We start from the raw sequence: 24,972 nt of genomic DNA, 5'->3' as shown, positions 1-24,972 counted from the left end.
ATCAAATTAAATTAGACAGTCTTAAATTGTGAATTAGGTTGAAAAAATCAGAAATCATCAATTCCACCAACGATCAGTGAGTCAGTTTATGTAAAGCGGACAGCATTGTTTTACTGGTGGAACACTGTGTTTGGAAGCAGTATTTATGCTGAACCATTACTGTAACCATGAGAATGAGTGCTGGCGTATTTGTCACTCGGGTGCAATAACTTTGACCTCGCTCACGTTTAAAGAGCGACTGGCTCGTGGATCAAACATTATTGCCGGAGCGGTCCCATGGTGTCGAAGTGACCCCGACATCTATTAGCACAAGTAAAGGGTTTATCCTATAAGAGGCTCAGGAGAACAAGGATTGAAGCCCTGGAGTCAGATTCGATTCGCAGGCCGTGGCGTTGCCCGGGGGAGCAGCAGAAAGGAGAGTGAGGGAAGAGGAGAGAAAATAGAGGAGGACATAAAGAGGAGAGGTTTGTAGGGCCTCTCTGACAGAAAGCCACAATGAGCTGAGGAGCTGAGGTGTAAAGACAGGTCTGTTCTCTGGAGACTGATCACACAGGCAGCGCTGATTGGGACAATGTGAGCGGCAGGTTATCAATCAGCTGCTCGCACTTCACTGCATGTATTTCTGTCCTGTCAATCTCTGCCTTCGTCCATGGCTCACCTCACCACTGCCCTCCTGTCTTTTATGTTCTCCCTCTTCTCTCTGTGTGGAGGAGGCAGGCCATACATCATTCATTCAAATTCTTCCACTTGTGTGTGCTTTGCTTACCTTTGATATATTGCTGGACCTGCTTGCAGAATGACCCAGGGGCTTTTCATTCTGTGAAAGAGGAAAAGAAAGACAGCTCCAGTGAGTGAAAAAACACATTCAGAAACAGAGGAGAACCGCTGTCCGATCCGCACGTGCAGTCTGCACAGTGAGAACTGCCGTATGCCTCATAATGACCACGTGCATCAAACTTAATTTGTAATGAACTTAGCTGTGCAGCTACGAGCTGTTTGACACAATTCCCATTTGACCGTTTGAAACAGAACATTTACAGGAAAGCTTTGAAAATGTGACAGTTAACAAGACCAAGAGTCTACATGTGCAGAAGTTCACAGTAGTGCTGTGAGCTGAATTCTAACGCTAGCATGCTAATACGCTAACAATAACAGCACAAACATGCTGGTGCTAAAGTTCCAGTGTTAGCCTGTTAGCATGCTTACCCTTGCACTGAACTCAAAGTACAGGCAATGCTGGAACGTCATTAGTTTTGCAGGTATTTGGTCACGAGCCAACCGACCAACCATTGGACAAAATGCAATTTTGACCTGATATTGGCACTATGAAAACTTAAGGGATCACCAAAGATATTACAAATCATTCCTGGGGAAACATGAAAATTCCATGGCAATCCATCTCATAGTTGTCAAGACATTTTAGTAAAATCAAAAAATATCAACCTTGTAGTGGAGCTTACGTTAAAGTCAGGGGATCACTTAAGTCAGTAAAATCCATTGTCTGGGAATCATTAACATCTGCAGAAAAGTTTGTGCTAATCCATCAAGTGGATATTGAGATATTAATAGATAAGACGGAAATTTGGCATGCTGGCTGTGCTAGAGTAACTATCAGGGGATCACCAAAGTCATCAGGATTCATCCTTGGGGTACCATGAATATCTGTAGCAAAGTTCATGGCAATCCATTTCATAGCAATATTAGAGATCAGTGGACCGACCGACATGCCTACATTTCCATCGCTTAAAATGGCAATGCTAGCAGATATGAGTAATAATCCAATGGGTTTCAGTGGAGTAGATGTGGTGTTGTGAATGAAGAAATCTTATTATAGGCTACAGCAGGAATGGGGAGGACTGATTCATGGTTTGTCTCTTAACGAGCTAACACAACAATAAAACACAGCAAAGCTACATTTCTCAACAGCTCAGGGGTCTGTGAGCATCTTAAGTTAGTAAATTAAATTCTTCTGGCACGAGACAAAAGGAGGACAAGCTGATTACACAACACATCCATCCAAACTGCAAACCAAATGGTGTCACAATATTTGTATCATTACCCAGGGAGCGAGACAGGCCAACGCTGTCAGCACTCAACACAGTTAAGTTTTGTTTTGAGGCTGTAATGATCCTCGATTCCCACTCAGTGTTCTCGGCTTGCGTCAGGGACTCAGATAAACAGCCACTGGGGTGTTGTGCTGCATTTAGCGTTGGCATTAAAGCCTTGCATGGTTCCTTAATGAGTAATCAATCATAGTTACATAATACTGAGTTGATGCCGGGTCTGACAGGGCTGTGGTGCTTGGGACACAAACAAATGCATTGCAAAGGCTCAGCTCTATGTAGAGTGGATACACTGTACACATAGAAGCAAGGCCACATTTAACTGATGGGAGGCAAACGTTCCCTCCAACCTCCAGTAAAATACACGGCAGACCACACATGAGAGCTTCATTATATAACCAGAATTCCAGAAAATCAATCGGCAGTCTTATGCAGGAAGAACACAAACTGACCCAATATTTCAAGCTGTTTATTTAAAAACACAAATAAACTTGTTCCAAGTATATTTTCTGAATATTTCTGAGCTGATGCAAGGTCAGAGGATTGAAATTATTACAATTCATGCTGAGAGTCCCTCTGGGGACCTTGAAGGTCTGTACAAAACTTTCAAGTTCATCCAACAGTTGTTGACCAACCAGCCAACCAACAGACTGACATTGTCGTTCCTGCAGTATTCAGGCCACATAGAGGAAAACAGAATAAGGTTATACAGCATTTATTGTAAAAATAAAAAAAAAGTCGTAATATACCGTGAAAAATGTTTTCAAGATTTTAAAACTTTGGTGTAGCATTAAGAATAGAGCGGTCTGACTTTTACGTGTCAAATGAGTAATGCTTATGACTTGAGGTTACAGGTTTCACCATCTCGGAGAGAATGAAGCCAGTTACATGATGTATGAGTCAATAACAGATGTGTTTTGAAGCAGCAGCCGGAGTACAGCGGGGACCTATTTTTCTCCAGACAGCAGAGACAAGAGCTCAGTGGGGCCATCAGAATGTGATTAAAGTGGGCTTTATGTAAACGATGTGAAAGGCAGCCAGAGTCTACCTGTCCTCCAGTATGCTGTGCATCACGTTAGTGCTCTGCTGATATGCTCGGACCGGCTCAGTGACACGACCATGTGACAGACACACAACCCCAGTTCAGGGAAGCAGATGTATGCTGCTCTGCATTGGAGGTGGAAAACCGAAACTACCTAAAACTACCTGGGACTAAAAGTTCCAGGTACATTGGGTGGAAACACGTCTATTGGTAAAAAAGTAGAAATTTTTCTGCACTCGCAGAGTTTTTGGCACCCAATAATAGACAGAAATGATCCGATGAGGAGGAGAATTTGCAGTAAATCTGGAACGTTTGGGGCCCCTGGAGGTCAGGGGCCAGATGGTGATCCAGCCTTGCAGAGAAGGATACCAACGCATGCAGACTCAAATACACACACGCATACACACGCACGCGCACACACACAAACACACACGTACGCTGACTGGCAGCAGTTGCCAGTGTGGAAAGCTCGACCCTGAGAACTTTCCCTGAGTTGTTCAGAAGCGGCAGCAGCTTAAGTGTTACCTCTGCCATCCCTGTCCAAACAGGAAGTACATTAACCTTGCCACCAGAAACTCATGAACCACGAGTCCATACACACACAGGCACACATACACATATATATACATCATACCACTAAGAGACGTGCCTCCAATTCTTAATCACTTTAGCGCTTCACTTGTGTCCTCACTGTGACTAGTTGCCATGGCAATAGAGGACTACTGTATGTGCCAAGTCTCTCCATCACTCTCTGCTTCCCTCCATCTTCATCCTGATTTTCCTCCTGTCTCACTAAGCGCCTGAGGACATTCAACACAAGATACACACACTCTGGATTGTGGTCACACACTCTGGATTGTGGTCACACATTCAAGCACACACACACAGAAACACACACACAGAAACACACACACACACACACACACCCTCCCAGCCTTGCTGTTAAGATGACGGCTTTATATGGTTTCTGAGATCCCACTCTGTGATTAATCGGTGGCGTTTGGATGGTGCAAACATACCTGCACTCGCATTCAAACATATAAATTCTTGACCTTTACACTGCTGTCACACCCTCGTCTGGAATTACTGGGAGCTAAAGGGTGGAGAGTCAGCGCAGAGAGTGCATTTAAACACGCCTCAGACATCTCTCATGTCTCACCTGTAATTCTCTTACAGTCGACTGGTCACAGTGCAAAAGTTTCCATCATCTGATGAGGCAAAGAGCTGACATTTTACAAGAACAAAACAGATGTCTGAATAAACGTCTACACGCAATTTCCTGTCACTTTGACATACTAAAATGTCAGCTGCAAGCTGGTGGACTTAATCTCCAATCTCAAACTGTTTTCATCTTGTGCTTTATCTACCAACCTCCTGCAAGACGCACTTCCTGACTGACGTAGTGCCACAACTCGACACACAAAAGTTAAGAAATTCTGCAGACATAACTGCAAAGAAAGGCAAAGATCTCAGTTCTTCTTGTGCAAGTGGATTAAAATGAAGCGGCTCACTTCTGTCTCCATGCCATTACCTCTTCAATGTCTTCAATACAATGTCACAAAATGGTAAATACAGCTCTCAATGGGTGCAATTTGTGCAGCAGATCAATTGTCAGTTTGGTGAAGAGGATAAAAAAATCAGTTCTGTTCTGGAGATGACAGTCTGGGATAACAAGGCACAGCCAAAGGAATGGAACCAATTGATGATCCCTGCCCTTAATCCTTCCTTCTTGGCCAGAAATTTAGTAACAAGCAGATATAGCCGGACCGAGGGTTTTCCGAAAAAAAAAAAAAAGCCCACAAATGGACTGATGACTTTTACACACAGCAGTGATTAGAGCAGAGAGGCTGCAGACAGATGACAAAGGATAAGAGAGGAAATAGATCAACACCATTTCCATGCGTCCCCCTTCTTCCTAACCCCATTTCACTAAAAATCCTCCCTGCCCAACTGTGTTACCTACAGTACAAGGTCTGGGAGTCACCTTCACTGCCACCATGACTGTAGACTATAAAGGGCCCTATTCTCTGGGCTCATGCATAATTCTGATAAAGAAGGTTTCAGGTTTCACAGTCTGCTGTGTCTGTCTTTCTCCTGTTCGCAGCCCCGGGCTTTGATAACACAACTTTCAGACTGGACTCCGAAGACCGGAGCTAGTAAGAAACGAAGCTTAGGAGAGTACGGCAGAGGAGGTCATATTCAGAGGGATCGCTGCGTCTTTCAAGGCTCTGTTCTCGGCCCACGGGGAGGAGGGCTCAGCTCGCTTTTAAGCAAGAATCTCAAAAGATAAAACCTTTGCGAATTTAACCCTGTCTCTTTGAAATTTCTCTATTCTCCACCAAGTTTGTATCCTCAACACAACTCTTTCAACAGTTGAATCCACCATCTGTGCCGTCTTTCAAGAAGATGTCACAGATTGGACTATTGACTACATGGGCGGCGTGTACAGGCTGGAGCTGAAACTCTTCAATCAAATTTAATCAATGAAGAAAATCAATTGGCAACAATTTTTAGAATTGATGAATCATTTCAGTTACCAAGAAAAAAGAGCAAATATTTGCTGGTTCCAAAGCAATGTGAGGATCTGCTGCTTTTCTCTGTTTGGTATAATTGTAAATTGAACACATTGTGGTTTCGGGGTGTTGCTCGGGCAAATCCAGACATCTGAAAATGCCTGTCAGAAATTGTAACGGCCATACATAACAAAAATAATCATCAATCAAATCAAATCAATCAAAAAGCATCCGTAAAACATTTACATCTCTTGTCATTTCATGACTGTGCAGGAGTTTTGAGACTCATGTAGTCTTTGGAGAGTCCATATATGACTGTAATTATACAGCATATCATGTAGAGCTTCAACTAATGTTTATTTTCATTACTGATTGATTTGACTATTTTCCTGACTAATCAATGAATTATTTAGTTCATAAAAACAGAAAATAGTGAAAAATTGCTTTTACATGCCATGGCATGTACACAAAAACACTTGATTTAACTACAAAGCAGGGAAATGCGAATGGAATATGAAACAATTTTAATTAGATGCTGTTGTAGGACTGACTCTGAAAAAAACATTTATAAAAGAGCATTTAAGTTAGAAAAATCACATCAACCAGCTGAAGGTAAAAGCCTCTTAGTTTGTTAAATTCTGTATCAGAGAACTGAATCCTCCCTCCTGCCACAGGCAGAGCATGAAGTCTGGTTTGTGATTGCAGTCAACAGCTTCCCAGAATACAAAGCCCGGGTCCCGCAGTCGGCAAGGCTGCTCACACACCGCCCGTGCTCACCTGTACTCACCTGAAAGAACAGCCACAGCTACAGCCCAGACATGAAATGGGACAGGTCAGGGTCACAAATGAGAGCCGGCTGCCAAGCGAGCAAACCCTCGCCTTGAACATTTTAGTTTCATGAAAGATTGAGACAGGTTTAAAAAGAGCAGCCAGGGTGCGACAGGCTTGTGAAGTGGAAAAAAATAGATGTTAAAAAAGGAAATACGGTATGCTTTATATCAGACTATTGTGTATTCTGCATACCATTTCCCATGTCATTATATATATATCATGCATGCATGACCCCTTTAAGATACTTCTGTGCTTACTTCTGAAATGTTTGTTTTGTATCTATTTTCCTAAACTGACCTCTTACTTCACTTCCAGGAGTAACTCCAGACTTGTCTGGACTCGCTGCATCTGCTCTCCAGTGGAGAGACTGACAGAGATAGTGAGTTTGTTTTTCCACTTGTGAATAAGCAGCAGTGGTGCTTTTTGGCTAAAACAAGCCTTTTAGCTGTACTGAATTATATGTTATTGTGATTATCATAAAATAATACAAATTATAATACTGTTTTAATATAAAGGTTAACCACACACTTCAGGCTTCCAGCAATGGAAAAGTTAGCCATCAGATCTCCCCTCTGCCAGCATAACATTAAGAAACAGTTCTTTATACTCTGATCACTTGTAAATGCACAAACGTCAACGTTAAACTACAACGTGCTTCAAGCTTGGAAAAGAGAGAGCATCAACCTCCTTCAAGCCATTAAAGAGACATAATTAACTAACACCTAATTAACTAACCTCTTCAGTTTGCTTTGCCTCACAGCCAATCACAGACTGCAACTCCGCAATCTAGCATAATGACACGCAACCTGTTTCCAGAGGTTAATGGAATGACACAGAGCGAGAAAACAGTGCTTTTGGATTGATAATTGGTGGGATATGTGAAAGCATCTTCATTCAGGATGCCAGGAGGCAGAATAGAGCCAGGTCACGGACAGTTTGAAACTGTAAAAAATTGATTGTGGACGATAAAGGGCATTTTACCAGATGCCTCGGAAAATGGCCTCCATCCAACACAAACTATGCTCAACAATGGTACCTCTGGACAGTAAATGCAAAACAAATCTCCAGTGAGCACCAAAACATATTTAGGGAGATGGGCTAGCCCATTTCTGAGATTTTTTTTTTTCCCAGGCAGCTCCTCGCTGTGCGTCCCAAACACCATGAGAGTTGTTTCATGTGGCAGTTACTCTGTTGAAAAAGGGCCAAAGAAGTCACTTTATCATCTCCGGCTGCAAAAAGCTGACATCGTAACAAGACCAGGAGGAAGCGACCAAGAGATTATAGGAAAAAGAGACAGAGACATAAAGTAAGAGACACAGAAGCCAAATGAATGATAGTTATCAGACAGTGGTAATGAGGAGACTGTCGGAGGAATTAAATCACTGAAATTAATGGGCAGAGGTTTGTGTGTGTGTGTGTGTGCTTGTGTGTGGGTGGTTTACTAGAAATGACTTTTCACATCTCTCGTTTCCTGTCTTGTTTTTTCTTTGTAAATTCATCACGCTTCTGCAGTGAGTGACCTCAGCGAGCTGCTGAACTCCTCATTCAACAGAAGCTCTTATTTCTTTAACATCACGGTTCAATGTCCAGCACCTCACAGCTACACCTCCGTCTCGGTTGTTGTGCTATTCCTCTCGTGCTGTATGTTAAACGTTCACTGCCCACTTGATATTACTATGAGAGGTTACATGAACAAAAACATGCAACTTATCAATAGATTATTTGTTACCATTTACTGTTCATGGTGAGCATGCACAGTCGAGAGAGCCCTCTGTGTGTTGCACACTTGCATGGAAGGCTCAAAACCACAAGCGTGTTGTTAAAGGCCCTGCACACCCGTGGCGCACCCACACACGTGAGTTCTTATATTTTATGATCAGAGCTCTTATTAAAGGTGTGTTTGAGTGTGCAGACCGTTGCATCACCCTCCTGCAAGGGTGGGAGCAATTACACTTTTATTATTCTTATATAATCGTGCAGGACAAGTGAAAACATCTGTAGAGGCGTAGAGGGGAAGTCATTTATATGGTGAGAGAACTGCATCGTACACTGTGATATATCATTTGTTCCTAATGTTTCACTTGATCCTGCAAAGTTCTGTTTCCACGACATGTCATTTGTCAGAAATCAATAAGCCTGACTAACGTTTTGGGAAATCCTCTCCCCTACTGAGCGATGTGCGCTTTCTGAAATTGTGCAGCAGACGAGTGCAGAGTCAACAACATGTCAGCTTTCACTGGGCATGAAACCATTAAATGGTTTTCCAATGCACGGCAGACTTTCAGACCGCTTGCAGCGCTTCATGTGGTCTGGTGTCAGTGAAACACAAACCTATGCATGGATGCACTGCTGCATCTTTAATTCATCATGTCAATGTCACTGTTAAATGAGGACCGTGATAAAAATGGTTATGAAAATGACCTTTCCTGGAACAGCAGCACAGTAAAGCAGACAACCATAACCACTTTGTTTTCAGAAACACCATAAAGCTAAAGATAGGTGACAGAGTAAAGCTTGTGGATACGCAGGTATGACTATAGAAACTGGGTTTAGCCTGTGGCAGGCTGCACAGGACAGTGTTTACATCCGAATAGCTTTCCCTGAAATAAATGGCATAAGCATACCATGATCTGCTTAGGGCTGATCATTCTGCCAAATGCAGATCTAAAAATGAGGCCACCCTGTTTTTCTATGCACAAGTTGCTGCAGACGAGCCGACTCGATTTTTTCTTCCCAGACAAATAACTGAGATTCTTCTGCATAGTCTCAGCTCCTCAGAGAAATCCTTCTTACATCATATAAATCAAATGACAGCAATCTCAAGTAAGCCATCACAAACACACTCTTAGCCTGAAAATACTACTAGCATGCACAAAATGAGCATTGACTGATATTTGACAGGCAACAGGCAGATATTTGAATAAACGTGGGCTAGCTCCTCCCTCCTCAGAGGTCACATCCTTGCAGGAAAAACAATATCAGACATCCCCAACAAAGAGCTCCATCAGGAAAGGAAGTTGGCCCTTATTTGGTTTCCTATCCCTGTCAATGTCCATCGGCCACTTAGTGAGGAAATGCAGGCTGACTCCGAGTGGGCAGCTGGGTAGGAGAGCTTCAGATGAGAAACTATGCACAGAAACAACACTCGGTGGAGAGCTTGGCTGACCACAGACGTTTATCCAGATCAAGGATAACTGTGACTGGAGGAAAAAGGAGATGCAGAGAGGCCATGCACTTTAGAGGAAAGAGCTGAAAAATACAAACCCAACAAACCACCTATTTGAGATTCTAGTTTCCACCAAAGCGACTGAACATTTGGTTAACGTGGCAGTATGTCTTATTTGAGGGTGTATTCTTTTCACGCAGGCAGCGTCAGCCCAGCAAAAACTACAGCCCCACGGTGCCAGCCTGCAGCATCTGTGTGCATCATGAAACCACATCAAAGTGAGGCAGCATGTAAAGTGAGACTGCAGGAGAGGAAGGAAACACCCCCAAGACTCTGGTCTGCGGGAAAATCTACAGCTTTCGTGTGCGTTTGTGTGTGAACAAGCATGTCCGTCTGTGCCCTCGTCGGCAGGATGTGAACTTGTGGTCTCCTCCTCCTCCTCCTCCTCCTCCTCCTCCTCCTGTTCTGTCTGTCCCTCATCTTTCTTCATCTTGGGCATAATCACATCAGTATGTCAAAACAGGATATGGTAGAGGAGAGACTGTGACCATCATATTTAGTGCAGGAACATGTGGAAAGTGACATATTCTGGCTGTGCGTCTTATACGGCTGCACAGCTGTATTGCAATACGAGAGTCTAATCCAACATCAGTGAGAACTACAGAAAGAAGCAGATCTGCCAAAGACAGTGCCAGAGGTTGGTCCAGGGGGACGGACGATGAAGGAAAAGAGAGTCACGGGGGGTGACTGCTTTACAAAGAGAACAAGCAATCCAGAGACATGCTGAGATAGTTTTTTTTTTTTAACTCTGCAGTGACGCCACATTTCCTCATTAGCTGCACTTCGGGTCAGTCTCTTTCACATGACATAAGTCATTATTAATGGCTTGTGTGAAAAAGTCAAGACACAGATAATTAGTTCAGCTCAGTGCCCCCCTAATTAGCTGAATTATTAGTGTGTGAACCCTCAGTCCCCTTGTGATATAATCCTTCAATCATAGACTCGTGGACACAGAGAAATGCTCACAGAAACCAGGGGGTCACCCTCAGCAAAGACAAGGCAGGACAGAAAGACTAACCCATACTGAACGACTGGGATAAAACACCAAATCAGCGATGATTCAGTTAAGAGGAATTGCAGTTTCTATCACAGGCGCGAAAAACAAGAGTCTGCTAACAGCTTCAAGCCTGAGCCCACCAAAAATGTATTGCTAGCAGCACTTAGCAGCTGCTAAGAGAAGCATCAGCTCTAGCACCCCTCGGGAATATGAACACCCTATCTGAAGTGCAGGAACACTTGAAACAAGTTTCTCTTAGTTTGAAAAATTCAACTGCAACTAACTGCTGACTACATGAGCGCTCAGTTCTTGGCACTGTCAAATGTTGAAGCCACGCTCAGGGGTTATAAAAGCCTTTCCCAAAAAAACAAGAAGCAGACGAGGATGCTGTGAGCAGAGGAGCTCTGTGGGCAACCGCCACAGTGCTGCAGCTAAACCACGCCATGCGCTGTAAACTCCCGTGCTCATCATACCCTCTGCCTTGCTATCCTCTCCTCATTTCTCCCTCCATCCCTCCTCCCCCTCCCCTCTCCAACAGGTTTTAAGCTCTGCCATGACATGTGACTGCATTAATCCTCCCCCAACCAGCTTTCAGATTTGACACAAAGCTCTGTGATTTGGTGCATCAGTCGATGATGTGATATGCTAAGCTGTAGACCGAGAGGAATATATTTATATCAGATCACTGAGGCCTTGTGTGTGTTCGTCTGGAGGTTCTGCACCTATTAAACAATCACACCTCCAGGGAAGACAGCAGCCTACTGCAGGACGTCCGGTTGCTCTCTGCACTTCCACAAAACCCATAAGTAGTGTTGGGTGGAGGAGCGCATGAGCAAAGAGAAAACAGAAGAGACTCCTGATGTCAGAGCAGAGGGGTTACTGGGTTCATGTGTGCTGAATCTGACCAGACATGATATTTTATTTATGTCCTGTGCTTAGGAATCTATCATCAAACACTGGTACACACAGCACGCCAACAGCCTAAGAGATGACTGTGCAAAACAATGGTTATAAAAAAGGAAATATGCAACTATGTGCATGGCAGAAAAGTCAATATAGTATTGCTCATGGGACGTTCAAGTTCACGAGTCATATACAGTATTTCAACGCACCCCCACTCATCCTGAACAAAGGGCAGAGGCACAGGAGAAAGTGGGTCAACCTTTCACATTGAAGAGGTGGCAGATGCTCCTCTGAACCGCACAAACAAACCCATACAGTACCGTCATGCATGCACGCCCGGGAGCATGCACCGAATGGAAAACCACATGCAGGGATCAAAGTGCAGGGTTAGAAAGGTAGCGACAAATACACAAGAACACACAGAGACACGAAACATGAGCAAAACACACATCATGCTGCCACACGTTCATGACCACAGACATTACTGCACATCCTGCAACGCAGTGGTGGTGTCAGACGGGCCAATTCCGACTGTCTCTGTTAATTTTGCTCTCCATTTATCCGCTCCTCTCTCTCAGACTCATTCTCACACACACGTAGACAGAAGTACACATTCCCGGTAACACTTTCATGTCTGAGTGCTGCAGCAGAAGCGCTCTGCCGTCACCACAGAGACAGAAGGCCTCAGCATAACAACCGCTGAATGGAAATTAAGACCCACTTCTTTATTACCGCCGCCTTTTCTTTGTACGAGCCTTATATACAATCGACTATGTACGTAGGTGTGATGTAGAGCTACTTCTCTGTTTGTTAAAGAGGATATAGAGCAAACACTCCTGAGCGGAGGCTGCAGTGAGGAAAACAATAACAGCAGCGACATCAGCACCGTCAACAAAAACAACACAGAGACCACAGCAGCACCGCCAAGAACAAGAGTCTGTACCTGAATCTTCATTTTCCAACAGGAATTCATGTCTGGATCCTGAAGCCACCTCACCTTTCACACACACACAGTCACACACGCACACACCCACACACGCCCTCACGCAGACAATGGTTCCTCTGGGAGGTTACATGCCCCCTCTGTAAATCCTCGAGGTGAGCCGAGACGGAGAGAGAGAGGCTGAGAGAGAGAGAGAGACAGAGCGAGAGAGAGAGAGCCAAGCCTTTGCAAATATGGAAGTGGAGCCGCGGCAACAATGTCAGCCGTCGCCGTGGCGACTGCAGCTACGGCAGCACAGCACGGAAACAAAGACAGACAGAGGAAAAGATAGGGAGAGAGATGGCAGAGTGAGGGAGAACAAGCGGCTGCCCTACATTTTCTTCACACACACACACACACACACAGAGGCAGAGCTGCTGCTGCTGCTACTTGTCCGGGCTTGCTCTTCCTCTCTGCTACACACACACAAATACATACACACACACACACACAGAGTCAATCCTGTAATCTCATTGGTTGAGCAACCACTTCCTCCAGCTGATCCTTATGAGAACTGGGGGAGGGGTAAACAGTTGTTGAATCATTCATGAGAGGGAGGTGGTGTCCCTTAAATAGACTCCCCCTGCTCTCCACACTGAGCTTAACCTTAAAGTACCTCCCCCTAAACCTGCTTAAGTGTCTGGCAACTACTACACACTAACAAACACACGCAGACAAGACAAAGAGCCAGCCGCCAGACCTCTTATAAGAAACAATCATTGTCCACCAATCGGAGAGGCCGTTACTGCCGACTCCACCAATCCCCAGCAGGCACTGAGGGATGCGAGGTGGAGCAGAGATGACAGAGGCTAATTTATTACATACATCCTCACAGCTGTATTCAAGGGCAAAGCGACAACATGGCACAGTCACTCAATACTGGGCAACGCTGCAGGCTGAGGTCCACTAATAAAACACCCCAATTAAACCTTTTAATGCAGCCATGATTCAGAATAATGACGCTTGTTTGTCTTGCTACGGCAAGATGCTACCAGCTTTTGATGGATAGGAATGCCGGCTATGGAGGGCAGCGATAAACAAGCAGTCATCAAACATGTCGTGTTAATCGCGGGCATCTAAATACACGACAACATGTAAACGTCCCCTGGCCTTTCACCAGCAGGTCACATACAGTGCGCGCAGATATGTGAGGAAGCCTTCATAAGACTCAGCTCTGGGCTGCTGTGGAGAATAAATTCATACTGTGTGTTGCATTTCTTTGACTAAATGTTCTTTTACCAAATGTCAGAGGGTCAATGTTGAAAAAAGCTTACAACCTCAGGACATTAATGAGGACTCTGACGTGAACTTGTTGATGTGACTCTCTATTCTGTAGCGACAAAGGGTGCTCTGTCATTTGATGTTCTTTTTCAGGTCATCCTGCTCTGATTTATGTTATTTAGCCAGTGTTTTTGTATTCATCATTTTGTTGGTGTGTATCTGAAGGTCTCTGTGACCAAAAGCTTCGATAACAAATTTGGTGCAAAGAAAATAAGGCTGCTGATGTTTTGGTCTTTTTTTCATTGCCGTTTCCTCACATCCGGCTCGCTTCCTGTTTCATGGCAGTTTTGGGAAAGTTTTACCAAATGTTACAGTGACAGAGAAACAGTTTGACAGGTAAATACATAAATGAAGCAGCGAGACTTAGTGTTCTCTACTGCACACTGAGGACAGATCAGGCGCTTTCTATTGGATAATGAGCTGAGCAGCTCTTTACTTTCATTGGTAACAATGACTTAAACGGCTTTGGCCTCTAAATACAGTCTTACAGCAGGTCCACTCGCCTGGCTCGTGGACTTTGGCCAGCTAACCCAACACAGAGATGTTGAAACATAACACCAACTGTGAGAAGTACATTATGCTTGTAAAGTACATTTACAGTACGGTTCAGATTTGAAGTACTTGCATGTGATTGCTAACAGTTACTGCTACAGATAAAGATTTTACACATGTTACACCATATGATCAGCATATAAAGTGAAAAGATAAACATGATTAGAAGATATGACATATTCTTATAAAAAAGTTCAACTACCTCGACCAGCTACATTCTTGAAATGCTGTTCTGTAATGCTAACCAGTATGGTAACATAACAAAACTCCTGCACAATGAGAAATTTAACTTTAAAATAGATTTTGGTGATCTACTTGAAGTAAAGGATCTGGATATTTTTTTCAATAACTGCTGACTTTTTCTCTCTCGATACCTCAAATGTGGTTCTCTGCTGCTCAAAGCTTCCATTACTGAGTAGTTTCTGTTTTTTACCGGGTAAATCTGCTGAAGTCCGACATATATATCACTCCGGTCATAATGTCTGGTGAAAATAATTTCAGAGTTGAGTAAAAATATTACAGCTCCACCTGCTGCTTCTCTGACGTACACCCTCTCTCTCGCTCCTATCCTGGTTTGGTGACTGAAGTGTTTATTTAAAGTCAAGTTGTTCGTGGTTGTTGGAAAAGTGAAAGATGAGCCACTCTGTTGAGTTTGAACGAAGTGTGTTTTACGATGATTAAATTGCTGTTTTTGTGAATGGAGTCTGGTGGCTTTGGAGAGAGCGATACAGCGTCTGTGTCTGGTTAAACAAAAAGGATCTTGCTCTTAAACAAAAGGGTCTATCTCTGAAGAGATCACAATGTTGTCAGACACTTAGAATAATAATCTGAGCCTGTCAGTGGAAAAACAAACACTTTTAGTGGACGTACGCTGACGGTATACAAACGGCTGGAGGGATTACACTGTATCTCATTTTGCGGCTGCCGGCTGCAGCTCTCTCACTCACACACTCAATACACCATTGGTCACATGGACACAGAAACATGGGAAAATGAGGTCTATAAACATAATAATAATATAATATTTGCCCCAAATTTGTCCCATTTGCCCAGGACACTGAAATCTTCCAGGACATGTGGACTATGTGGACCTGATACACATTACCATTCTGATACCAACGCTCTCTTTTCCTCAAATTTAAAATACCTTGTGTAACCAACTCATTATGAAGAACTTATTTTTATGTTGGGTAACTTGACGCCAAAACTGTATTAATGTGGATCGGTCTTTTTTGACCAACACCCAACTTTATACAAACCTTTTTACACACCTTTGTGTGCTCCAGTACTGCATAAGACTCCTCACGGGCAAAACGAGAGTGGGCACAAACCCCAGCAGTTTGTGGCTTCTAAGTGAACAGTGTGAAATTGGACCCAGGCAGCAGTTTAAGTGATGAGGCAACAGCAGGCAACAGGAGAGCGAATGAACTGCTGATTTCAATGAGTGAGGAGGTTTCTAGCCCCCGAATCCGTTCAGAATGACACAGTTTCTAAAGGTGGAGATGATGCATCTAATTTACAGCACATCGACACAATGTCTCCAATGCTGCCGCTTCAGCTGCACTAATCTTTGCATGCTCCAAGACATACGGATACGATTCAGCCATCACGCCTCTTGGGAAGAAAGCAAGGTGGGGAAGAAAAGAAGAGATTGTTCAGACAAGGTGAGAACAGGCTATACTGCAGATGATGCAGCTCTGTGGTCGCTCAGCCACCTAAGAGCCCCTTTAAATTAACACAATATATCGTGCTGGTGATCGTTCAGCACAGGTTGAGGACCCCACTGCGTGTTTCTAATGCAAAACTAAGGAAAAAGGTGGCTTATAGAGAACAGCGGCTGATCTGATTATAGCTCCAGTCAGAAAATATCAATCACATCTAATGTGAGATGTATAAGAGCCTGATGGAGGCAGGAGAGCGGGGCCATACAAAGTCAGAGACCAAAGGAAAGAGGAGATGAAATATTGGAGAGCTGGATGGAGGGGTAAAGACAAGACAAAATGTGAAAGGACAGAGAGAGAGAGAGAGGAAAGAGAACTCTGCAGTCTGTTTTCTGAGGGAGAAACATGTCAGATATCCCACTGGGCGTGAAATTGAGCTGTAATAGCCTTTTCAGTTCATATTCAAATACAGTCATGCATACTGATAACTACAACACTACAGCTTGTCTGCCTGCTGCATGTTTCAATCAAATCTACCTCAAATTAAGAGAACGAGAGCAGGGAAGAGAGGCGGAAATGAAGAAGGGGAGAGACGGTCCGCGAGAAAAATCAAAGGCGAACTCTTCAGAAATAATTTCAACTTTTTTCCCTTGTTTAATATTCTGTAAAATGTTGAATAACTACACAGGGATCCTTTGCTACTTATCTGCTGTAACCGTATGCAATGCTTTGATCTGGGGCTTTGCTTTTCATTTACATATCTCTGCGCAATGCAGCGGAGGACGGTTTTCTGAGCCTCAAGTATTCATGGGACATAATCTTCAGACCAAAATACACAAGCATAAACATTCAGTGGGCCGTCTCTGCGGCAGCACGGCCGCAGCACAATGCCATCAATTCACCGTCCTGAAATAACAAGGGGTCGGCTGTGGCAGCTTTATTGATTTGTGGCTCTCCCCCAACTACCCGCTGTCCTCTTGCCCCCTATCTCACCATCTCTTCAATTTTGACACCCAATGGAGCGCATCTATCTCGACCTGTGAGAGCCGATGGAGATTTGCGGAAAGTGGCCCCTGCTGTGCGCACACGTGACCGTCGGCATGGCGGTCGGGTGCAGCGGGGGAACAAACTTTAAAGTGACCTCTTTCTGGGAGCCACACTTTCAAAGGCTATTTCTGGCCGGGCTGCGAGGCTGGCGGCAGGACTGTGGAGCGATGCAGGAGGGAATCACAACGCTGAGCAGCAGATTTACAACTCTCCATGGAAATTTTTATGATTCATGATTGAATGATTCATTCAGGAAAACTAAAGAATTCAATTAAGCTGATAGCACACTGTAAAAATGAAGATGAATTATTTCATCTTGATTAGGCTGCAAGAGCTCATTTCTAAGTCCAGAAAGATAGTGAATGCGCTAAAACTGTAAGTTTGATTGCATTAAAATGTGCAAAAACAAACTTCAGGCACCCATGAAAAACTGATTTGTAGATACTCATGAAGGTTCAAAGCAGGAACTTTTCACATAGTCACCCAATAGGAGGCATGCATTTGTTAGATAATTACACTTATTGTACATACAGCATGTGCATCTGTGTTTATATTCTGTTTATATTGTGCTCACATGATGCATACTCCTAGTATAGTGGCACAGTATTTCATTGATTTATCTGAATGGAATACAAATGTAGTATATACAGTATTTCAGCACAGGAGGTACTGGATATACAGTATTGCATGTAATAGGAAGGTGGAGGTGCAGGGTGCATTAGCGGGGGGGCAACAGCAAGTTTTCACCCCAGTGAACCTTAAGAGGTGAATGCTGTCATGATGAAAACAACACAGATGAATTGTTCTGTCTTAAATAAGTATCTCATAAATAAATCCATTTCCTCATTCAGTGTTTAAGTTAGCTTCAGTCAGAGCATTTTGTACCTGTAACATGTATTTTCAAGGACTGGGGATTTAAATCTCCGCATGAGCTGCCACTTCTACGTCAGACATGTTTAATTTGATTCGACTGGAGTCTAGACCAATTTGTCCACTGATGAAAATGCGAACGCGGTGTTCCTCTCGGAGAGCGTTATCTGCAAACGTCAGTCGTGATGCACAGTCTTTTCACAGTCTCCTGGTGTTTTCCCGGCCGCAGACTTCAGTCCAGAGCAGAATAAGCTCTGTATCACTAATGAGTGACTCACTGTTGTGGCGTAAAGCAGAACACACTGTACTTAGAAGTAACAGGGCGAGAGACGAGGTGCAGTGTCTGATCAGAGCAGCAGTTCAATACAACTGAGCAGTGACTGCTGTGTCTGCTAATGAAAATTAATTAGGGAAAAGACAATATTATACTTTCATACTTATCGTATTTGTATTATAATTATTGTCAAGTGGGTTTTTTCATATTTTACATTAATTTTATATCTCTGTTTTGACTACAATGATTAGATATCATAGTGTCTAAACATTGCAATCTATTCATCTGTATGTATGTTTATCTATCAGGCACAGTACAGAAAACATTGTTGTTTACACAGAAAAAGAAATCTGACGCCTGAACCTGGAGCCTGCTTTGTAAGGTTCAATCAGGACCAACTGTGAATGAGTGAAGGAACCAGTGGGCAACAGCTTTCTGGATCATCAAATGCTTCATATCAACAAAACCTTGATAAAATAATGCAGCCTCCTTTAAAACGCTAAAGCCATTTGGGACTGTCTAATCCACTCAGCCAGCTGTGGGTGACTCAGGAGAGCCGCTCTGTGCTGCTCTTTATCAGAGTCGGGGGAAGTTAACCGGATGTGCATTTGCCAAACCAACCAGTTAGTGTTTATCCTTGAAGTCCTTTCTTTTGTTAAATAAGAAAATGCTGTTTGAAAACTGGCGATAAAGCAGAAACCTCGTTAGTTTGTGAGTGTGCCGTCTTCTTCACCTGACTCAGGTGCATCAGGCCATAATGGGCTCGTTACTTCAAATGCAGTTGCTTAGAACTGAAGTTGTAGTGGGTGTTTTTTTCCCCTCACGTCGGCCAATAGAGGCAAAAATGAGGCCACGCAAAAACAAACTTGGACAAGCTGCACAATGGTGAGATTTCTGCTTCGCTGAAAGTGCTTTCAAGCAGTGCCTTTTGCTTTTTCGAGAGAGATGCTTTCAAGAATGAGGACGAAGTGGCTGGATTGGCATCATCTGGTTAAGTTCAGGAAAGCTTAAGGAAGTGTAGCTGCTTTCTGGTTCAATAGGAAGAGTCCAGGACCCCCATGCAGAGGGTGGGACCGTCCCAGACGGGCTACGAAAAGGCAAGAGATGTATGAGCGACAGACACACTTGTGTTTAATGGTGACAGATGTCTGCACATTTGTTTCTTGAAACCGAAAAGCTATGCTTGTTTTTAACCTTTACTTATGCATGGCAGTTTCCCACTGACTCAGTTACACACATTCACAGCTGGAACCAGCACAAACACAGTCTGGTCTCTGTGTGATTCAGCATGTGTAAGCATCAGGAGGCACATGCACATCCATACATTTTCTGCAGGTGGTGGGTAACAGTAATCTGCAATGATCTTATTCCTAATCAAATGGCGAAGGAGGACCGCTGCTAGCTCCTGTTTGTTAATATGCGCTAATATCCACACACGTCACACTGAAGATATGTGCTAGCCGGCAGCCACACAACCCTCTCTGCTAGCATCTGGGCTTATCAGCGTTTGGAAAAAGGACAAAAGAAAAAAAAAGAAAAGCACCTGCAGCAGTTACTGTGTAGACTTTATCAGTATCCAACAATCAACACCTAGGGCTAGTGATAACCTTCTAAATTAGATTAGTATTTCACCAGTGCATTTGTGTCCGTAAGGAGCTCAGGACAACAGCCCAAGCTGGGAACAGACGCAGATCCTGCGTTACGCTTTCAGCAGGATGAATCCAAGTGCCACTGAGTAAGAGACAAATCTCACTCTTAATTAAACCTCTGCAGCAGGCCTGCGTGCGTCTGATGAGACGAGTCATCAGAAGCTATTGAGATGCAGACAGCGGCACAGAGCCACAATGGCAGAGCTCATTGTGCTTTTTAACTCTCGACCCGGCTGACCTGATGTCTCCGCCTTGAGACAATTAGGCTGACCACAGGCTAGATGAACAAAAATGGCTAAAAACACCAGCATAAATATTCAAACATAAAACTGAATGACCACACATGCACACTGTTGGCTGGTACTTCTTACTGGCAGAGGAGAGGTAATTACAGTAGCTGTATGCAGTCTTTGAAGTAAAATCAATGGGCAGGCTAAGTCCAGCCTTAGCCCTGTCTCCTGTAAACATGAGCAGCCTGATGAGGGTAATTAAGATTGCTATCATGTCTCTCTAAGAAGGTAGCATAAACAGTTTTATGGCTCCGCTTTTTATTTCCCCAGACTTTTTCAGCCTCTGCAGGAGAGGAGAACAGACATTTGTTCAAAGGCATGATTGATACACTCCATCAAACCGTCGCTTCAAAAACTCTTTAGATCCATCATCTGTGCTGAACATTTGCAATCCATGTGCATCATTGCAGCAATGACCTCAGTGTATTAAAAAAACTAATCCATCCTTGTCCAGCAGCTATGACATCATCAATCATCACCTGCTGTTTAACAGATGGCGCCCCATTACTGACCCCGGACAGGTGGAGACGTCTGCATTGCAAATATACTGATTAGGGCGCTTTAAACACATGCACACACTCAGAATACTGTTATATCCTCTTAAACCACAGCTGCAATTTCGCCTTCAAAGATCTGATCGGAATTTCGGGTTTGCAAGCTGCCTCCCTGCAGCTCGTGAACCCTCAGCGGGGGATACACATGCCTGGGGTTACAAAGCTACCCCTCCTGTCTCTAAAACCTTCCTGCCGCATTTTCAAGCGTGGCCAACAGGTCAAAATAACCTCAGCAAAAAGTCTTAGCTATTAGACCATGTTTAATGGCATTATAGAGATGCAGCAGTGATGCAATGTTAAAGTGGCACTGAGTTGAACTGCCTTACCTCTGACAGAGCTCAACAGGAACCAGCGTGCATCTCTTCACACAAAAGCAAACTGCACAGTGAGGAAGTATAAATAATTCCTCTAAGTCCTACCATCAGAGGACAGCATCTTCAGAGGAGTGTTGTTTTGCCAATCAACAAAAGACTACAGTGAAGAGATACTCCTCAGACGGTTTCATTTCTGTCCAACTCAGCTCGCTTGTAGCATTAGACGCTTTGATGTTCTGTACACCAGTGGGATGCAACTATTCACTCCTTTACACTACAGCCGCCCGAGGCGAGTAACCTTGGATTTACGCACGCTCTTCCTCTCCCACCCCCGTCCACTGATCATGGAAGAAGGATGGAGCGATGAACCTGTCCCTCCACCCACATACTCCAATCGCCATTTTGAGGTCCAGCCTCATTTGATTTCCAGATAAATATGGTCCAGAGCAGCAGTCGCAATTTGCATTTAAAGGCTGTTTGTCTCACATGCCTGCGATTCAGTGAACAGCATATTTGCATTTTGAATGCCTGAAAATGCTCAAATCCGAAAGCTCAACGTTTCAGTCAGAAGGGGAAAGCGGGGAACTACAATCTCTGGGATTTAAGTGCTGTAATTGCTTGTAATTACAAAAAATGACAAGTTCGATTCGAGTTCACAAAGTTTGCAGAGGAAATGGGGCCCGTTAAGGACAAAATCTCTCTTGAGGCCTCAGTGCAGACATTAAGAACCCTCCATACTGGTTTGGAGGCAGGTTTGAATCTAGTTATTATCCAAAATGACAAGAGAGATTAAACAAATGTGAGTGTATCAAAAGGCAATTCCTGGTTGAAATCCACTGCTCCAGATACACTGTTTGCTCTACTGCCCCCTGCTGACATCTCCTGCACATACCCTCAACTAAATTAAAAAATAAAATGAAACCACTTTTCTTGGGGTCAAAGGAGTGAGGCTTATGGTTTATTTACAGGTCTGTTATTCCCAAATAATTTCCTGAGTACTTATTGAAGAGACAAAGGTGTTTAGTTGACCTTAAAATAAGTTATTTTGCAAAGAAACGTCCTTGCCACGTTTAATACACTTCAATTGTGTGCTTACTTGTAGACTAACCGTACATTTGTGCATATTCAACAGACCTGCAGTGCTTTGACTAAAAGATGGTTATCCTACCTTAGCATTTAATTGGAATTATTTAAATGTGTAAAAGTGTGTGCATGTGTGTGTGTTTCTCAATTTTACCTATAATTACTGTCAAATTAAATAGTTCCAGACAGCAGCAGGATATTTACTAATTAGGAACTGACCAAAACAAGAGCAGCATGTTTGCAACACAAAGCCAAACTGGGAAATGACTAATGCAGCGTAATTCAGGTATTTGAACATAATTACAGTATGGGTGGGGTCTGGTACTCATGCTGACTTCGCTGGAGGATATATCCACTCCTCACAGTGACCTCCACCTCAAGGTAACAAGACCCTCCCTTCCTCCTCGTAATCCTGTTTGTCACCTCAGCTGTGATCATTGATCGACGGGCGACAACACGCTGGCTTCCCATGCTATCCAGCACACTGCTCATCAACATGTGTGCCCCATTTCCTCTCCATATGGGTGAAGCTCTTACGGTATCGGTCAGGCTTGTTCCGCGTCGCATGACACAGCTGTGAGGGGCTCACAACGAGGCTGCAGCAAGCTGTTGTGACTCGCGTCACGTCATTTTTTATGACAAGCACGATGACGGTGAAATGGATGAGAGACACAACATGGCGTGGAACGAAACAAGAGCCAGATTCGAAACCACGATGCTGTGTTTATGCATTTTGATTGTCACAAACGCCCCGCCTCCCCACAGAGGGTCGCTTCAATTGACTGGAACAATGTCACAGTCCAAAAAATGCTGCACTCCGTGTCCGCCGCTGCTCACTTTAAATAGAGGGGGGTGCAGAGCCGAGGCTTCCGTGCAGCGCTGAATGAGCCGGTGCTCTGGGACATAGAGGTTGTCTCTGTGAAAGAAAACTGCACAGCATATCAAACCGTAACTATTAGGCCTCACATTTCCTGAAATGATCCACTTCACCTCAGGTTAGCAGGAGAGAGACAGAGAGAAAGATGGCAGAGGGAGCACCAGACTGCATTTAACAGCCGTCCTTTTGAAGTGATAAGCATGAAGTGAAAATCCCATCGCTCCCAGCTGACCCGCTCTCCAACCTGTACTTTTTCTCCATTCCATCCCCCACTGTTGCCATCTAAAACATGCCCTGCTCTTCCCCATCCTCCTCCACATCTTCCATCTCTCCACGTTTAATCTTCATCTACATTTTCCACCAGCTCTCAATTTACTCAAATCACCACTCCAATCTCACTCCACACCCTGTCAATATTTGTCTGGTCAGCTCTCCAACTGCGTGCAGACAGCTTTAAACAAATATCACCGGCAAAGAGCGGCGTTTCCACGTGAAGTGGGAGTGAATTCAGCTCTCACAGAGGGAGCAGGTGGTGATACTACTGATGACATCTTTTGGCTTTTGCAGCGAATCTCCACTGCTGGTTCCATCCGTCACTCGTTCATCACAGTCAAGGCCTTACAACAAGTTCCACAGCCTGTCCTTAAAGTTTAGAGCTTTGTGAGCTGCTTGCTCTTTAACTCAACCCTGAGTCAACAGTGTCATAGAGTAAAGTCTCTGGCAGCTGCCTACACACACATACACACACACACACACACACACACACACACACACACACACACACACACGCACGCACGCACGCACGCACGCACGCACGCACGCACGCACGCACACGCACACACAAATTACTTCATGCCAAAACTGGAGGACTGTTCTGTTCCAAGCTCAGAAACAAAAAATGTATTATTCCCATTCCACAGTAAATCACTAAGTGGTGGTTACATATTCATTCCACTTAGACAAGCATAATCGCATTAAACATTTTTAGAGGCATAAGCATCTATTTAGGATTTGTGAGAGATTGCAGGGAGAGAAGACATCAACGGGCTAATAACTAAGATACCAAATGTCTTGAGGAAAAGAGCAGTGATAAGATTTTTATGGAAGCAGCATCTTTTACGTTTTCCCCATTTGCACAAAGCACCCCTTTTCTGCAGCTAGAGTTTCAGCTGCTTGTTCAGAGGAGTAATTCAGCTCTCTGGGAGATCAGCGGCGGTCTATATGTTTTGTATTCAGTCAGAGTGCTTCGTCAATAGGAGCAAGGTATCAGATCCTCTCCCACCAGCCACTAACACACCATTGTCCTCGCTCAGTTCGGTTTCATCACATATCTTTGTCTCGCACAGCGTAGCAGTCTCAGCTTTCAATCACGTGGCTGGCTTCGTTTCTCTGTGTGCAAGTTGGATGACACACACACACACACACACACACATGCACTTGCACACTGGGAGCTCGCTCAACAGGTTTGCTGCCAATCGAAGGGAAAAATCCGACTCCCTTGCCCAGATGTGCGCACTTCCTGGAGTCAGTGTGTGCAGCCTGAAACGCAGCAGTTTCTGTTTTGTGCGTCAATCACGGTGAATGACTGTCATCTCCGTCAAATCGCACAAACATACCATTTTAAGTAAGTACACACACACGATTCCCTTGTGTGCACTTGACAGGCGACAGTTAGCCCACACCATCAGCTGTCACAGTTTACTGCCCGTGTGCTTCAAAGGTATTGCTCAACATGCGCTGCTTTAACAGATTCATAACGATGACCTCAGAGTGAAGAGGCGAGGATGTTCTCTCTAATAACCACCCAAACACTTTCCTTTCCTGCCCATATTTCCAAGAGGCTGAACAACTGCAACCCTGGCCTCAACTTCAACACTGAAACAAACAATGTGTGCACAAAGCATTCCTGAACATTAGTGCTAATATTAACTGCGTGTGTGCATCTCCACGTGTGCCAAAAAAG

General features: G+C 44.1%; 1 protein-coding gene across 2 annotated transcripts in view; it reads right to left on the bottom strand.

Moving 5' to 3' along the window:
* Window positions 1-24,972, bottom strand: part of march8 (membrane-associated ring finger (C3HC4) 8) — an 81,295-nt gene that overhangs the window by 24,449 nt on the left and 31,874 nt on the right. The window contains exons 1-2 of one of the 2 annotated variants that reach the window (XM_041947303.1): window positions 12,519-12,921; window positions 767-817 (exon numbers count right to left, since the gene is read on the bottom strand). In XM_041947303.1, coding sequence (XP_041803237.1) covers window positions 767-817; window positions 12,519-12,548 — 81 coding nt within the window. In that variant the 5' untranslated portion in view covers window positions 12,549-12,921. Of the gene's footprint in view, window positions 1-766; window positions 818-12,518; window positions 12,922-24,972 lie in introns of those variants that run through there. The other variant, XM_041947302.1, reaches the window with a different exon arrangement.

Source organism: Chelmon rostratus, chromosome 11 (genome assembly GCF_017976325.1).
Source record: "Chelmon rostratus isolate fCheRos1 chromosome 11, fCheRos1.pri, whole genome shotgun sequence".
Classification (NCBI taxonomy): domain Eukaryota; kingdom Metazoa; phylum Chordata; class Actinopteri; order Chaetodontiformes; family Chaetodontidae; genus Chelmon; species Chelmon rostratus.
Note: the sequence above shows the minus strand (reverse complement) of the source record. Positions and strands in the feature narration are given on the sequence as shown.